This window comes from Lipotes vexillifer, unplaced genomic scaffold (assembly GCF_000442215.2).
Source record: "Lipotes vexillifer unplaced genomic scaffold, Lipotes_vexillifer_v1.1 scaffold177, whole genome shotgun sequence".
Lineage (NCBI taxonomy): Eukaryota > Metazoa > Chordata > Mammalia > Artiodactyla > Lipotidae > Lipotes > Lipotes vexillifer.
The window spans coordinates 1010236-1028844 of NW_006796206.1; the positions used below are offsets into that span (position 1 = coordinate 1010236).

Genomic DNA, 18609 nt, shown 5'->3' on the forward strand with positions numbered 1-18609 from the left:
CGGGTGAACAGACAAGCCTCTCGGGCTGGTGAGCGCCGGTCGGCCCCGATCCTCTGTGCGGGAATCTCTCCGCTTTTCCCTCCGCGCCCCAGTTGCTGCGCTCGCCTCCGCGGCTCCGAAGCTCCCCGCTCCGCCTCCCGCAGTCTCCGCCCGCGAAGGGGCTTCTAGTGTGTGGAAACCTTTCCTCCTTCACGGCTCCCTCCCACTGGTGCAGGTCCCGTCCCTGTCCTTTTGTCTCTGTTTATTCTTGTTTCTCTTGCCCTACCCAGGTACGTGGGGGGTTTCTTGCCTTTTGGGAGGTCTGAGGTCTTCTGCCAGCATTCAGTAGGTGTTCTGTAGTCGTCGTTCCACGTGTAGATGTATTTCTGGTGTATCTGTGGGGAGGAACGTGATCTCCGCGTCTTACTCTTCCGCCATCTTGAATCTCCTCCGTCGCACCATGGATTTCTCATCAGAAACCATGGGAGCCTTCTAGTAGCGGCAGGGTATTTTTTAAATGTCAAAAGAAAAGAACCATTAGCCCAGAATTATATATCCAGTGAAAATATCCTTCAGAAATGAAGGTAAATGAATATATTCTCAAATGCAGGAGACCTAAGAAAGCTTCTTATCAAGAGACCTGCTCTGAGAGAATTGCTAAAGGATTTTTTTTTTTAATGGAAAGAAAGGCAATGATACCAGATGGAAACTTGGGATATGAAATAGGAAGAGTAACAGAAATGGTAAATATCTGCCTAAATATTAATATTAACAGATAGTCTGACATTTGGGGAAAAAAGTAATCTGATCTGATTCAGCGTATGTAGATCTGTTTCAGCGCGTGTAGATCTGTTTCAGCGCGTGTAGATCTGATTCAGCGTATGTAACATAACTGCAACATAAAGACGGGGAGGGTAAAGGGAACTATTAGGAGTAAAGTTTCCACATTCCACTTGAAATGGCAAAATATTCTAAGTAGGCCCTGAAAAGGTGTTTTTCTATTATAATCCTTACTTACTAAAAACTATGCAAAGAAATAAAAACAGGGTGGATATTTATTTTTTTAATTGAGGTATAGTTGATTTACAATGTTGTGTTAATTACTGCTGTACAGCAAAGTGACTTAGTTATATATATGTATACATTCCATTTTTTAATATTCTTTTCCATTATGGTTTATCATAGGATATTGTATATAGTTGCCTGTGCTACACAGTAGGACCTTGTGTTTATCCATCATATATATGAAAGTTTACATCTGCTAACTCCACCCATCCCTCCCCCAACACCTTCCCCCTTGGCAACCACCACTCTGTTCTCTGTGTCTAGGAGTTTGTTTCTGTTTCATAGATAGGTTCATTTGTGTCATGTTTTAGATTTCCCATATAAGTGGTATCATATGGTATTTGTCTTTGTCTGACTTACTTCACTTAATATGATAATCTCTAATTGTATCCGTGTTGCTGCAGATGGCATTATTTCATTCTTTTTTATGGCTGAGTAGTATTCCGTTGTATATATGTACCACATATTCTTCAACCATTCCTCTGTCAGTGGGCATATAGGTTGTTTCCATGTCTTGCCTACTGTGAATAGTGCTGCTGTGAACATAGGGGTGCATGTATCATTTTGAATTATAGTTTTGTCTGGATATATGCCCACAAGTGGGGTTGCTGGATCATATGGTAATTCTATTTTTAGTTTTCTGAGGAACCCCCATATTGTTTTCCACAGTGGCTGCACCAACTTATATTCCCACCAACAGTGTAGGAGGGTTCCCTTTACTCCACACCTTCTCCAGTATTTGTTATTTGTAGACTTTTTGATGATGGCCATTCTGACTGGTATGAGGTGGTCCCTTGTAACTTTCATTTGCATTTCTCTAATAATTAGTGATGTTGAGCATCTTTTCATGTGCCTATTGGCCACCTGTATTTCTTCTTTGGAGAAATGTCTATTTAGGTCTTCTGCCTATTTTTTGATTGGGTTGTTTGTTTTTTTGTTGTTGAGTTGTATGAGCTGTTTGTATATTTTGGAAATTAAGCCCTTGTCAGTTGCATCATTTGCAAATATTTTCTCCCATTCTGTCGGTTGTCTTTGCATCTTGTTTATGGTTTCCTTTGCTGTGCAAAAACTTGTAAGTTTGATTAGCTTCCATTTGTTTTTGTTTTTATTTCTATTGCCTTGGGAGACTGACCTAAGAAATTTATTAGTATGATTTATGTCAGAGAATGTTTTGCCTGTGATCTCTTCTAGGAGTTTTATGGTGTCATGTCTTATGTTTAAGTCTTTAAGCCATTTTGAGTTTATTTTTGTGTATGGTATGAGGGTTTGTTTTAATTTCATTGATTTACAAGCGGCGGTCCAACTTTCCCAGCACTACTTGCTGAAGAGAATGTTTTTTCCCATTGTATATTTTTGCCTCCTTTGTCGAAGGTTAACTGACTGTAGCTGCATGGGTTAGATAAATTAAAATGGAATAAACCCAAAAGAAGGCAGGAAAGGAGAAACAGGAACAACAAAAAAACAAATGAACAAACAAAAAGTGAAAAAACAGGAAACAGATGGTATACCTAAATCCAAACATATAAATAATTACATTAAATGCAATGGCCTAAACATTGCCAACTAAAAGACAGATCTTCAGAATGGATTTTTTAAAATGACATGACATTCACTTTATATATGATGATATAGATAGGTTAAAAGTAAAGCTATGGAAAATGATATACCACATAAATTAATTAAAAGAAAGGCAGAATGGCTATAACATACTATAAAATAAAGTGTACTTCATGGCAAAGAAAATTGCCGGGAACAAAGAGTGATACTACATAATGATAAAGAGTCAGTATACTAAGAACACGTAACAATTCTATATGTGTACACACCTAACAACAGGGCTTCGAAATACATAAAGCACAGCCTGAAGAACTGTGACAAGAATTTGCTATGCCTTTTCTCAGTAATATAACTAGTAGATAGAAATTCAGTAAGGTTATAGAAGAATTAAAAAATACTATCAACCAAAAAGATACGCTTGACATTTGTAGAAAACTCCACCCAGCAGTAGCAGAATGCACGTTGTTTTCAAGTACACGTTGAACGTTCAGTAAGATAAATCAAATCCTGCTTCACAAAACAAATGTAAAAAAGTCTAATGAACTGAAATTAAATTAGAAACAGAAATATAGTGGTGGGGAGAAAAAGATAGCACTTTTTTCACAGTACATTTCTAAGTAATCCAAGGGTCAAAGAGGAAGTCTCAAGGAATATTAGAAAGTACTTTGAACTGAACAAAATTATAACATAGCAAAATCTGTGGGTTGCCTCTAAAGCAGCGCTTAGAGGGAAAACTATAGCATTAAATGTTCATAATAGAAAAGAGAAAAGGTCTTAAATCAAGAACTTAAGCTTCCGCTGTAAGAAACTAGAAATGAAAGAGCAAAGTAAGCTCAAAACAAGAAGAATGGAAATTATAGATATAAGAGCAGAAATCAATAAGCGTGAAAACAAAAATAATAGAGAAAAATCAGTGAAACCAAAAGGTGATTGTAAAAAAATCAGTAAAATTGGTAAGCCTATTGCAAGAATGACAAAAAAAGAAGACATAAATTACCAATAGCAGGAATTTTATAAAGGAGACGTCACTGCACCACCCTTCAGACATTAAATTCTTTGAACAATGGAACCTTTATAAGTTCAACAACTTAGATGGGAGGAACCAATTACTCAAAAGCTATAAACTACCAAAACTCATACAAGAAGAAATAGAAAGCTTAGAATCTTGTAACTAATAAGGAAATTGAATTTGTAGTTTAACATCTTGTGAAAAAGAAATCTCCATACCCAGATGGTTCCACTGATGAATTCTGTCAGTCATTAAAAGAAGAATAATCACCAATTTTACACAGTCTCCTCCAGGGGAGGAAATACTTCCCATCTTATTTTGTGAGACCAGCATTACCCAGAAGAAGACAGTACAAGAAAAGAAAACTATGGACCAATATTCTTCATGAACATAGATGCAGAAATCCTCAACCAAGCATTAGCAAATCATATCTATCCGTCTGTCTATATCTATCTATCTGCCTATCAAATACATCATGACCAAGCAGAGTTTTATCCAGGGAAAATAAGGCTATTCAATATTTGAAAACCAATCAGTGTATCAGTGTAACCCACCAAGTTTGAAAGCTATGGAAGAAAAACCAAACCACATGATTATATTAATTGATGCAGAAAAGGAATTTGACAAAATTCAACTTCTGTTCATGATATAAACTCTCAGCAAACTAGGAGTAGGAGGGAATTTCCTCCTATTTATGCATTTACATAAAAGGCATAAGGGCATTTACATAAAACCTATGGCTAATATACTTAATGGCAAAAGACTGAATGTTTTCCACCTAAAATGGTAAACAAGGTAAAAGTATCTGCTCTCATGACTTTTATTCAACATCATGGTGCTAGTTCTAACCAGAGTAATGAGACAGTAGAAGAAATCAAAGGCATATTGACTGGAAAGAAAAGAAACAACACTTTCCTTATTCACAGATGACATGATTGTGTATATAGAACATCCGGAGAGACTTACCAAAAAAAAAAAAGCTCCTATAACTAATAAGTGAATTTAAGCAAGGTCACAGGATACAAAGTTAAAACACACAAATCAATCATCTTTCTATAGGTTAGCTATGAAAACTATTAGAAACTGATATTAAAAACATAATTTATAATCAATCCCCCAAAATGAAATACTTAGGTATAAATCTAATAAAACATGTGTGAAATATGTATGTAAAAACTGCAAAATGCTCGTAACAGAAATCAATGAAGACCTCAGTAAATGGAAAGACATTGTATTTATGTATTGGAAGACTCAACAGAGTAAAGATATCAGTTTTCCCCAAATTGGTCCATAGATTTAAAAGAATTCCAATCAAAATCCCAGCAGAACTCTTTGTAGATAAAAACAAGTTACTTGTAAAATGTAATGGAAAGGCATAGGCACCAGAATGGTCAAATTAAAAAAGAATGAAATAGTGCCATTTGCAGCGACATGGATGGACCTAGAGATGATCATACTAAGTGAAGTAAGTCAGACAGGAAAAGACAATATAATATCACTTATATGTGGAAACTGGAAAAAAATTGATACAAGTGAACTTATTTACAGAATAGAAACAGACTCACAGACTTAGAAAACAAATTTATGGTCCCCAAAGGGGAAAGGTGGAGGGGAAGGGATAAATTAGGAGATTGGGATTAACATATACACACTCCTATATATAAAGTTGATAATCAACATGGACCTATTATATAGCATAGGGAACCCTACTCATTGCTCTGCAATATCCTATATGGGAAAAGAGTGAAAGAGAATAGATACATGTATATGTATAACTGAGTCACTGTGCTGTACACCTGAAACTAACACAACATTGGAAATCAACCATACTCCAATATAAAATAATTCTTTTTTAATTTAATGGAAAGGCATAAGCGCTAGGATGGTCAAAATATTTTGAGAAAGAAGAATAAAGTTGGAGGAATCACATTATTAATTTTAAAACTTACTATAAAACTACAGTAATTGCAGTATGGTACTGGTGGAGGGAAAGCCCCACATATCCCTGGAACAGAGAATAGATAATCCAGAAACTGAATCACGTAAAGTTGACCAATTGATTTTTTACAAAGGTGCAAAGGTAATTCAATGTAGAAATGTCATTTCAAAAAAGTGGAGTTGGAACAACTGGACAACCATATGCAAACAAACTTTCACCTAAGCCTTACATGTTATAAAAATAACTCGAAATGGATCTTAAGTCTAAGGGTAAAGTGTGTAAAACTCTTAGAAGAAAACACAGGAGAAAATCTTCGTGGCCTGAGGTTAGGCCAAGGGTTCTTAGATCTGACACCAAAGCACAATCCATAAAAAGCAAAAAATGGTTAACTTGGGCTTCATCAAAATTTAAAACTTTTACTCTATGAAAGACACTTATTAAGAGAATGAAAAGGCAAGCTGGAAAAATATTGACAAGTCACATGTCTGACAAAGGACTGTATCAGAATATATAACGAACTCTCAAACCTCAACAGTAAGGAAACAAACAGCCCCATTTTAAAATGCCGAAGGGCATGAACGGATGCTTCACCAAAGAGGATATACAGATGGCGTAAAAGTACATGAAAAGATGTTCAACATCATTAGCGATTAGAAAAATGCAAATGAAAGCCCAATGAGATAGCACTGCGCATCTCTTAGATGAGCTAAAATAAAAAGTACTGACAATACTCCCCTTGAGGATGTGAAACATCTGGATCACCCCTACATTGCTAGCAAGAGATAAAATGGTACCGCCACCCTGGAAAACAGTCTGGCGGTTTCTTAGAAAGTTAAACATACACTTTCCACGTGATCCAGCCATCCTACTCCCAGGTTACTTACTTCAGAAAACTGACGACTTATGTTCACACAAAAACCTGTACACAAATGTTTACAGCATCTCTACTTATGAACGAAAATGGGAAACAACCCAGATCTCCTTCAGCAGGTGAATGGATAAACCAGCTGTGTTACATCCATGCAATGGAAAACTACTCAGCAATGAGAAGGGGAAGGTGTTGGTAGGTGCAGCAACTTGGACGAACCTCAGAGGCATCGTGCTGGGTAGAAGCCAGCTCAAAAGTTTACACGCTGTCTGATTCTGTTTCTATGACATTCTCAAGAAGAGAACACAATGATGGAGAACAGAACTGGGGCTTGCAGGGGTTACAGATGTGGAGAGAATGAGGGAGTTTTAGAGGGAGTTGGAGGAGGAGGTGGGAAAGTGCTTCATAGCATGGGCACCTGAGTTGGCCCTTCTCTACCACTTCCTAGTCCTGTGACGTCGGGAGTTACACAGCCTCTCAGTGCCTCAGCTTCGCCTGTGAAATGGGAATAATAACAGTACCTACCTGCAAGGATCATTGTGAGGATTAAAGGAATGAATACATGTAGGGCACTTAAAATGGTGCTATTACATAGTAAGTGCCCAGCATGTGTTATCTATGGCACCAGTGTCCCATGGGAGACATCAGAAAAGATAACCTGGGGCTCTTTGAACCCTGCATTCAAAGTCAAAGGCTGAGGCTTGTATCGATGTATGTTTAAAACACACACACACACACACACACACACACACACACACCCCTTCCCTTCCTCCTGGACCTCCTCTCTCTTTTTTTTCTCTCTCTTAAACTCAATAAAAAGAAGACAAACAACCCAATTGAAAAATGGGCAGAAGATTTGAACAGACACTTCACAAAAGAAGATATACAAAAGAGGGTTAAGCATGTGAAAAGATGCTGACATCACTCATCATGAGAAAAATGCCAATTAAAACCACAATGAGATAACGCTACAGTGGCTAAAGTGAAGAAAGACTGACAATGCCAAGTGTTTGCAAGGATGTGGAGCAACAGGAACTCTCATACGTTGCAGGTGGAAAAGCAGAAACAGGACAGCCATTTTGTATAACTGTACGGTACTATCCTACAATGTTAAACATACTCTTATGATATGACCCAGCAATTTCATACCTTTCTATTCACCCCTGTGTCTACACAGAGACAAGGAAATGAATACTCAGAGCAGCGTTATTCTTTTTTTTTAATTTTTATACAAATTTTAAAGATTACTTTCCATTTACAATTATTCCACAATATTGGCTATATTCCCTGTGTTGTATAATAAGAGCAGCATTATTCTTAATACCCCCAAAGTAGAAACAGCCCAATTGAATACAAGTCAGCAGTCAAAAGGAATGAAGTATTAATATATGCAACAGCATGGATGAATCGCCGAAAGTTTATGCTAAATAAAAGTCAAAGATTCTGTGCTGGGCTTTCCTGGTGGCGCAGTGGTTGGGGGTCCGCCTGCTGATGCAGGAGACAGGGGTTCGTGCCCCAGTCCGGGAAGATCCCACATGCTGTGGAGCGGCTGGGCCCATGAGCCATGGCCACTGAGCCTGTGCATCCGGAGCCTGTGCTCCGCAAAGGGAGAGGCCACAACAGTGAGAGGCCCCAACAGTGAGAGGCCCGCATACCGCAAAAAAAATAATAATGAAAAGACAAAACTACAGTGACAGCAGACCAGTGGTTTCCCGGGGCTGTGGTCCAGGGGAGATCAACAGCAAAGATGCAGGAAAAAAGAACCTAGGGGTAAAACAGGAATAAAGACACAGACCTACTGGAGAACAGACTTGAGGATATGGGGAGGAGGAAGGGTGAGGTGTGATAGGGCGAGAGAGAGACATGGACATATATATACTAACAAACGTAAGGTAGATAGCCAGTGGGAAGCAGCCGCATGGCACAGGGAAACCGGCTCGGTTCTTTGTGGCTGTCTGGAGGGGTGGGATAGGGAGGGTGGGAGGGAGGGAGACAAAGAGGGAAGAGATATGGGAACATATGTATATGTATAACTGATTCACTCTGTTATAAAGCAGAAACTAACACACCATTGTAAAGCAATTATACCCCAATAAAGATGTTAAAAAAAAAATGAAAAAAAAAACAAAAAAAAAACAACCTTTTAGGATGGAGGAGCTATTTTACAGCTCAATTTCGGTGGTGGTTCCAGTTACCAAGATTCATCAAACTGCACACATAAAATGGATGAGTTTCACTGAACATAAATAATGCCTTAAAGGAAAAACCCCAAAGGCTGATTGTTTAAGTGTGTTTCAACCTGTTTTCCCAGTGCCTTAGGCATGGTGGTCTCGGGGCCTGCCGAGCCAGACCTTCTTATCAGAAATAAGGTCGTTTAAGGCTTGTCTTTTTCCTTCTTGGCTCAGAGCTGTGGATTCAGCTGACACTGACCAGTTTCCAGTGGGTACCGTCATGTGTCCCAGGCGGAGGCTGACAGAAACAAGCTTGTGTTCCTGTCACTAATGACATAAGCCTTCATCATTGTCTCTGCCAGGCTGTGTTCACTGTCGTTATACCCACTGAAGAAGAGAACAGAGTCATAATGAGCTGGGTGTTATCTGCTCACCAATCATTTATAATGGGCAAAACTAGGACAGGAACAGAGCTTTTTTTGACTAAGGAGGTTGCATGTCACTCTTCAAATCTAGGCCAAAAAATTATTTATAATGCATAGACAGTCACTCAGAAAGTTAAAAGGTTCCTTTCTTCTCTCCCATGTGTTTGAACAGTATGCTTTTTACCTTGGACTGGCACAAAGGCACCTCGGCATCTTACTGCTACACCTGCAGTCAGACTGTGGGAGAGATTGGGAGAGAGTGTACTTGAAGATAGTGACTGGCCTAGGAATGAGGCCTTTGTAGAAATGCCTTGAGGATTTCAGGTCCTCCCAAAAGTCCAAGGAGAGAGAGGGAGGGAAAAGTCAGGAAAAGGAAGAGACCCTTAGGTGAGGGTAGCTACCACACGCTTTAGGTGAGCTTTGAAGAATTACCTCAGATGTTATCAGGAAACCCCCCAAACGGAGATGAAATCAGCAAAAGATGACTTGTAAACGGGTGGGTTGAAACCAAGACAGGTCGTGTGCAATTAGGCAGTGACAAGCGGAATGGTTGTGGCCATCACAGCATCAAGGGAAAGGGTGTTTGGGGTGTGTGCCTCTGTTTCTAAGGGCTGTTTGGGGAAGCTGTATTTATGGTGATACTGACACCTGTGGATATTGGTACCTACCCTAGGGGAGGTGAATCCCTCTGAGGGGAACCTGCTGAGTCGTCACAAGCCAGCAGCGTCCTGTCCTGCCCACGCATTGGCCAGTGGCCTCCTGGTGGGTGATTTGCTGCTCCAGGCACCTTGACCCCGGGCCCCAGGGGGCCTGAACCAGCAAGTTCAGTGGACCCTGCAGCTGTGGCCCTTGTTCTCTCTCGGTGAGCTGACTTTCTGGAACGAATCCGTCTGGGGTGAATTTGGGAGGGGTGGGTCAGCTTTCCCAGCCCTGGATCAGCTTTGAGTAAGCTGGCTGTGGAGGAATGCCTGGCCTGTGGTGTGTCTAAGGATCAAGGCCTCTGGGGTGCCACAGCTTCTCAGACTTCTTCAGGCTATGGGGGGCAGGTTGGTCCCTTGTCTAGTAGAGCAGCCCCTGCAGCCGTGATTTCCTATCCGAGTTCCTGGGATCCTAGGCTGCCTCAGTGGCTCAGAGCAGATCCCTTCCCCTCAAACTGAGCAGCTCCACTTTGATCTCTTCTGTAGGCGTGCAGTGTAGTGTGTCATTTTTTAAAAAAAATAATAAACTCTATTTTCAGAGCAGTTTTAAGTTCCCAGCAAAATTGAGTGGAAGGTACAGAGATTTTCCATATGCTCTCTGTCGCTATATATGCACAGCCTTCCCGATTACAAACACCCCACCAACAGGCCTGGTCCGTTTGCTGCAACTGATGAAGCTACATTGACTACATCAAAGATCGTAGTCTACTTTAGGGTTCACTCTTGGGGTTGTACATTCTCTGGGTTTGGCCAAATATACGACGCACATCTGCCATTAAAGTGTCATATAGACTAGTTTCACAGCCCTAAAAATCCCGTGTCCACCTGTTCATCCCCCACCACTGCAAGCCCTGGCAGCCACTGATCTTTTTACTGTCGCCATAGTTCTGTCTTTTCCAGAACGTCATAGAGTTGGAGTCCTCGAGTGTGGAGTCTGCAGATTAGCTCTTTCACTTAGTAACATGCATTGAAGTTTCCACCATGTCATTTTTAAAAGGGTTCAGCCACATTTAGCAGCTTGACAGTCACATGCAGTCCCTGTCACATTGCCTCTGGACCATGCGTGGCTTGTAGATGGTTTTGTCGGAGGTGTGCCTGGACTCCCCAGCAAGATGATGAGCTCTGGGGCAGTGGGCAGGACGTGTGCCCTGGGTGGCACTGGCTCTCTATGGACACTCAGGATGCCTGGCTATCCCTCGTGACTTGGCATCAGGGGCTAGGCGCTCTGGGTTGGAGGGGACCTGGTTTGGGCCTGAGGACAGACTGTCAGAGCAAACCCCTCGGGGCTGTTTATCTTGATAATCAGCATGTCGTTTGTTCTCTGGAGTCAGAGCATCTGGCTACAGAGCCGATCTGTAAGATTTTGCGTCTGAGTCATGACTCACTGATACTGTCTCTCTTTGTGGCCAGGAGCCTAGCGTAACATTTTTTCTGTCCCTGTTACTCGGCTCGGAAATATGGCGCACGTTTCTCCCCTTGAAAAGTTTTGATGAGATGATCTCAGCAGAACACACTCTGACCGAAAGTGCCTCCGTCCTGTAAGGAAGGCTTCCAGAAGTGGAACGTTCCAGTAACCTGGGTATTTTGCGTTGACAGAGCTTCTCGAAACAAGTCTGAGAAGAAGCGTCGGGACCAGTTCAATGTTCTCATCAAAGAGCTCAGCTCCATGCTGCCTGGCAACACGCGGAAGATGGATAAGACCACCGTGCTGGAAAAGGTCATCGGCTTCCTGCAGAAGCACAATGGTAACGGTCACGCTCCTCTCCGTGTTTACTCCGTTCCCGCCATTTCCATTTGGCAGTGACTTGATCAAGTTGGTCTTCCTGCTTGGTTCTCTCTCCCCAGCAAACCCGATCTCCTGCGTCATAGGTTTCCTCTTTCCAAGGCACTCCACCCTCTAGAAAAAACCCTGTCTCCAGCAGGTTTGGGACAGGACATTCACCTCCCAAATTGCTTTCTCAGCCAGAGGAGGGAATCCAGAGCAGACTCACAGGTCGCACCCAACCCAAGCAGGGCGGCACTAACAATGGAAGCATCTTGATTAAAAATGTCTGGAGCAAGCCTTTTCGTACAGCCCTGCCGTGCCCAGGTATTCATTTCCCAGTGGATCAGGCGGCACTGGTGTCTCCCTCCATTGCCGCCACCGCCCCTAAACTCTTTGGCCTTCTACCAAAGAGTTTAGGTAGAAGGAAAATATTAATACCATGGAAAAAATTAATCAAAAATAATTAGTTGACTTAATATCAAATCCATTTTTTAATTGAAATGTAACTCACATAGCATAAAATTCACTACTTTAAAGTTTATAGTTCTCTGGCTTTTAGTATACTCACAGGTTGTGCAACCATAGACACTATCTAATTTTATCATCCCCCAAAGAAACCCTGTACCCCACTAGCAGTTACTTCCCATTTCCACCCTCCCTCCAGGTCTTGGCAACCACTGATCTATTGAATACTTTCTGTCTCTATAGATTTGCCTGTTCTGGGCATCGCATACAAATGTGGTGGTCTTTTGTTTCTGGCTTCTTTCAGTTAGCATCCTTATTTTAGCAAGTATCTGTATTTCATTTCTTTTTATGGCCAAATAATATTCTATTGTGAGGAAATACCAATTCACTTATCTGTTTATCAGTTGACAGATATTTGGGCTATTTTCACTTTTTTGGCTGTTAAATAATGCTGCTATGAACATTCCTATACAAGTTTTTGAGTGGATATATATTTTCAGTTCTCTTGGGTATACCTAGGAGTGGAATTGCTTGGTCAAATGGTAACTTGGTGTTTAAATTTTTGAGAAACTTCCAGACTGTTTTCCATAGCAGTGATACCATTTTTACATTCCCAGCAGCAATGTATGAAGATTCCAGTTTCTCCACATCCTCACCAACACTTGTTATTGTCTGATTGTGTGTCTGTGTTTATTATAGCCTTCCTGGTTGATAAGAAGTGATATTTCATTGTGGTTTTGATTTCCATTTCCCTAATATCTACTGATGTTGAGCTTTTCATGGGCTTATTGGCACATGGCAAATTTGTATGTCTTCTTTAGAGACTGTCTATTCAAATCCTTTGCCCATTTTTAGTTGGATTATTTATGTTTTTGCTGTTGAGTTGTAAGATTTCTGGATACTAGATCCCTATCAGATATATAATTTTCAAATGCATTCCTCATTCTGTGGGTTGTCTTTTCACTTTCTTAATGATGTCCTTTGACATAGGAAAGTTTTAAGTTTGATGATATCCAATTTATCTTCTTGGTGGTGGTGGTGGTTTCTTGTGCTTTAGGTATCATATCTAAGAAACTATTGTCGATGAAGGTCATGAAGGTTTAAATCTATATTTTCCTCTAATAGTTTTATAATTTTAAGCTATAATTTAAGCAGTTAGATATAAGCCATAGGTTAAACATTTAGATATTTGATCTACTTTGAGTTAATTTTTTGTATATGGAGTAAGGTAGGGAGTCAGAATTCATCCTTTCACATGTGACTATCTAGTTATTCCAGCACTCCACTCTTTTTATTTAACTTTTCAATACTTGATAAAGGTGTAACACTCATACAGAAAATACACAGATCATAACTGTACGATTGAATTAGTTATGACAGAGTGAATACAGCCAGGAAACTAACACCCAGGTCAAGAAATAGAAGCTTCCCCAATAGTTGCCCCTTCCTATTTACCTCTGCTTTCCCCAAAGGTGTTCTCTGGCTGACTTCTAATACCAGAGATTGGTTTCGCCTGTTGGGCCCTTACTCAGATGAAATCATACATCATGAACGTGATGTTTGTGTGACTAATCTGTGTTCTTCCAGTGCAATGGCTAATTCATTTTCATTGGTACCTAGTATTCCATTATTTGAATTTATTACTTGAATCCGTCCTTGAACTTATGTCTTTCTCAAATCATCCTGTCTCCATTTTACCCTCCTTCCAACCCTTTTACCTCTTAGCACGGCCCACCCTCCACTACTGCTCCCCTGTGGATGGTACAGAAACACTGAAGAGTTAGGGGAGGGTTCAGGAGCTACTAACAAGCAAGAACAGAATTCTTTTTTTTTTCTTCCTTAGCCATGACACCAAACATTATTAAAGTCAGAAATGTCAGATTACTGAGGAGATAATTACAGTTCTTCTGTGCTTACCGTGATGCTTTTCCTTCACTGAACATTTTCCTAGACAAGATGATTTCATGGAAGAGGGCACAGCTGGGACCCTAGAAAGTTTCATTATACTTGTTATTCTTTTATTATTTCTATAATAATTGTATATACCTATTACAAATGTGACAGTAATGATATATCTCCTTTTTTACCCCAAAGCTGCCCAGGGGAGAGTAAAGAATATGTTAATTGCTTTTGTTAAAAGTCAGGGAGGAACAATCAAGCCGGGAACAAGAATAAAAGATTTTGCAGCAATATTTGATTGCCCCCAATAATTTAAGCAGAATGGTTATATTTCCTAATTGATGATTTAGCTAAATGAAAGAGCAGGTTGGTTTGATTACCAAGATATTGTGTGCAAATTACTCAAACTAGGTCAGTGCCACTGAGAAATAGGACAGCTGAGATCAAGTTCATCAGTGTGACATTTATGTTGGGCTCTGTCCACTGTGGAATTACAGAATTGTCAAATCTGGGACCTGGAAAGGATCCGTCAGCAGAAATGCAGCCTCCTACCACCAGGAGTGCCTGTGCCCATCTCACCTTTTTCTTAAGACTAAGGCCTACTCCACACAGCCCCCTGAAATGCAACCAGGATCAACCCCAGATCTCCCTCATCCTTATTCCACATTCAAAAGAAAATAGAAAATCCAAGACAGATTTTACTGAGAAACATAATGGTTGGACCAAAATTTAGATTAAAGCAAAAAACAGATACAAACAATAACTTAACTTATAATCCAAGTGGACATGAACTCCACAAGCATCTGCAGTGGAGTGGAGGATAGCATGGTTAGCATTAATTCAGGGCTCACCTTGAGCCAGGCAGGCATTGTTATAAGGGCTCCATAGAGTAACTCACTGGAGTGTAACTCATCTGAGCCTTACAGTGACCCTTTGGGTTAGTACCTTTTCACAGATGAGGCAACCGAGGCACAGAGGTGTTCGGCCACCATTACCAGACAGCCAGGAAGGTACAGAATCTAAACCAGGCATTCTGTCTCCAGAGCCCAAGTTTTTAACATTACACCATACTGTTTCTCCACAAGATGTGATTTATGGGACTCTTATAGATAGAGACATCATAGCTACACTATAGCTGTTTATTAGTGTGGCCATTTAGACTACTGGCTCTCACCCTTGGTGGCCCCTTAGAATCACCTGAGGAGCTTTTAAAAATACATGTAACTGGGTCACACCTCACAGGCCAACACCTCAGAATTTCTAGGGGTGGAACCCGGGTTGTGAGCTGGAGCTGGCTCAAACCAGCTTGCAAAAGGTGATTGTTAAATTTTCAAGAGTTTTCCAAGCCAGCTGACGTCAAGTTGGCAGCTAGAAATCAGCCAGGGTCTGAGTGTTTACACCATAAAAACAGGCAAACGCTACTGTTGTGGGTGTGGAGAGCCTTTTACCAGCTCACGCCTGGGTCAGGCCTAAGCATCAGTATTTTTAAAGCTGCCCAGGTGATTCCAGCATGCAGCCAGGGTTAAGAACTGTGGATTTAGATGTGCTTTCTGCCTTCACACTGAAGGTGGACCACGTGATACATCAGGCATGATGATTAGGTGCAGGTAGTCGTTATAATTATTTAGCTCTTTGCTCAGTAATCTGTCAAGCATCCCTATTTTCTCAGCTTGGGAGATACACCTTGATCCTGGAATGCATACATTTTCTCTTTGAAGTAATCCAAACCAAAGTGAGAATCTGACCGTGTTTCTCTGTAGGGAAATGTGTCATCAGTATCTGTTACAGGGGAGAAACCCCTAAGCTATGTAAATAGCAAGGCATATTGGGCAGCCTTATCCACACCCGTGGAAACGTTTCTTCTACGAGACCAGGCTGACCTGTGTGCTTTCCTCTGCCTGTGCGAGTCTCAGCTGATTCAGTGTCATTTTCTCCCATCATGAAATTCTAGTCTTCATCCTTGCCCCTTCCGTACGTCTGCCTTAGTGAGCCGGGGTGGGGTGGAGATGGCAGCAGAACAAGGAGAAATGTCCCTGTTGGACAGGGTGACAGTTACCCCATCCAGCCTATTTTCTGCCCTATTTTCCAGACTCCTACTTGACCGTATATAACCCAAAGTCGTACCTGCTTGTTCATGCATAGCATGAGCTATTGGGAGGTGAGCGTTCTGGGGCACAAGTACAACTTAAACTGTGGTAGACTTTGGGGGTTCAGCTTCTGATTGCAGTGTTTCCCTGCAAAATTGCTCCCAGATTTGGGCTGTCAGAAAGACTCTTCTCCTAGACAAACGATTAACCTACAGTTTCACCCTAATGGTCAGAGGAATTTTACAGATGAGCGTATGTGTTGGGAAAAGGGGGAGGGTATTTATGGGTTAGTTGATAAGCATAGCCACAAGTCCATCTCTTTTCTAAGTGGTAAAAGGGTCGCAGTCATTGACCTGAGGAACTGGGAGTTTCACCCTCTCTTCTTTGGCTCAGCTGGGACCCCAGAATGCTAACGGGCCCAGATGTGTGTGTAGCACCCGGCCTCTGCTTCCCAGGATGCCTTTCACTGGGCACAGCCTGTGGCCACAGTGGCATCAGCTGAGCGGGCTCCCCACACTGGTCCCCGCTGGTGGCCCTTCAGTGCTGCTGGCTGACTACCTGTCCACCACGGTCTCCTTTCCTGGGTTTCTTCCTGTGTTCAGTGACCAACAGCTGTTAGTGGCTCTTTTGTGCTCCTTTCAAATCATGAAAGACAAAAACTTCAGTTGTGTGCAAGAACAGCAAATATTCTTTCAGAAATCAAGAAGGGAGATCTCTTCCCCGCAGGGAATGCGGGGTGACCCAACTCGGGGAGGTTTACAGAGTCACACGTGTAACTCACCCTTCACAGCATCTTCATTCAGGAGTGACCACTGAGTTCATTCACATCCGTTCACTCAGATGGCAGGATGAACTCGCCAAACTCCCTGCGGAGAAACTACCAACAACACAGCGTCAAAGGAGAAGACCTTTAAATGTCTCTCCTCGTTTAAGTTTATAGATTATCTGCCTGAACAATTTGCATTTCCTAGGAAGTTGTTGAACAGAATATGATTCTCTCTGAGGTAAAGAGATAAATCATAGCTACGTGGGTTTTTCTTAGCACCAAGAAAATAACCCCTAAAGAAACCTCTTACTGCATAAAGTGGAGCAAAGCATTGGTTAAAGATGGAGGATAAACTGAAGGAAAAACAAATAGATTCAGTATAGCATTTGAGCTCCTTGTAATAATCTTATCAGAGATATTTTATTAATAAAGCACCCTCTTTCAAAAAGGCAGAAGCCAGACATGGAAACAACCTAAGTGTTCAACGACACTTGAATGGATAAAGAAGATGTGGTACATATATACAGTGGAATATTACTCAGCCATAAAAAAGAACGAAATAATGTCATTTGCAGCAATATGGATGGACTTGGAGGGCATTATGCTAAGCGAAGTAAGTCAGACAGAGATAGATAAATACTGTGTGCTATCGCACTTATATGTAGAATCTAAAAAATACAACAGACTAGTGAATGTAACAAAAAAGAAGCAGATTCACAGCTATAGAGAACAAGCTAGTGGTTACCAGTGGCGGTGGGAGGGGGTAGACAATACAGGGCTGGGGGATTGAGAGGCACAAACTATTGGGTGTAAGATAGGCTCCAGGATGTATTGTACAACACAGGGCATAGGGCCAATATTTTATAATAATTGTAAATGGAAAGTAACCTTTAAAAATTGTATAAAGATAAAAATTAAAAAACAAAAAAAAAGAGCTTTAAAGATTAGTCAGTAAACCAAAAAAAAGTGAAATGGCCTGAAATCTTACAGTTTTTATAGGAAAGGAACTTGATTGGTGTTTTCCCAAACTTGACAGAAATCCTAAGAATTTACACGAAGTTACCGAGTTGTGAAGCAGAAGGAAATTATTCTAAGTCGTGAATAGAAAAAACCAATTTCAATCAACTATGATAAAGAAAAGACAAAAGGGCAGGAGAGCTAGAGTGTTTAAGGAGTCCTGTGTAGACCGATGACTATTAAATTTACAAATATGAAAAACGTCTTCCAAACAAGGTAGTTACTTGAAACGGGCAAAGTACAGATTAACCCAAAAAAGTTTTGGGAAGAGTAAATTCTGGCCTTAAAAGCAACTAAGTAACATGCATTTGTGTAGCACATTATACTTCAGGAACTGGAAGTGCTGAAAAATACACTACAATCTGCACAGACACAGTAGCTTAGATACTACGCACCTAAGATGTTTCTGGAATTTTGAAAATACCAGCTCGCTAAAGCGTTTTGTTTTACCTTGACCATGAAGAAGCAACTTAAGGGTGTGACCCTCCATCCCTGTCCTTGTTCCTGTTGCCTTGAGAGATGGCAGCCACATAACTCCAACCGCAGATGGGCTTTGTCATGTAGAAATTCAAGGGCATGGTGCCACCTGCTAATTGTAGGCACTACACCCAGTGCAGAGGGTGGGGTTCTCTCCTCACAGAAGCCTCATTAAAGGGGTGTGAAAACATCGAGGTGTTTTTAAGCCCATTGTATCCAAAGCACCCAGTCCTCAGAAATCAGAGTAACCTATGTCCTTATATCAGCTTCTTTCATTAAACTACACATTTACACAGAATCACATAGAAATAATGTGTGCTTCGTCTGTTAATTCCAATTTCTAGGCGCCTTCCCATCTAAAAGCTTGTTTATGCTTTTTTTTAGAAGTCTCAGCGCAAACGGAAATCTGTGACATTCAGCAG

General features: G+C 41.0%; 1 protein-coding gene across 1 annotated transcript in view; it reads left to right on the forward strand.

Moving 5' to 3' along the window:
- The window catches only part of NPAS2 (neuronal PAS domain protein 2), a 105355-nt gene that overhangs the window by 17176 nt on the left and 69570 nt on the right, over nucleotides 1-18609 (forward strand). The window contains exons 2-3 of the mRNA XM_007468334.1: nucleotides 11308-11456; nucleotides 18572-18600. Coding sequence (XP_007468396.1) covers nucleotides 11308-11456; nucleotides 18572-18600 — 178 coding nt within the window. The remainder of the gene's footprint in view (nucleotides 1-11307; nucleotides 11457-18571; nucleotides 18601-18609) is intronic.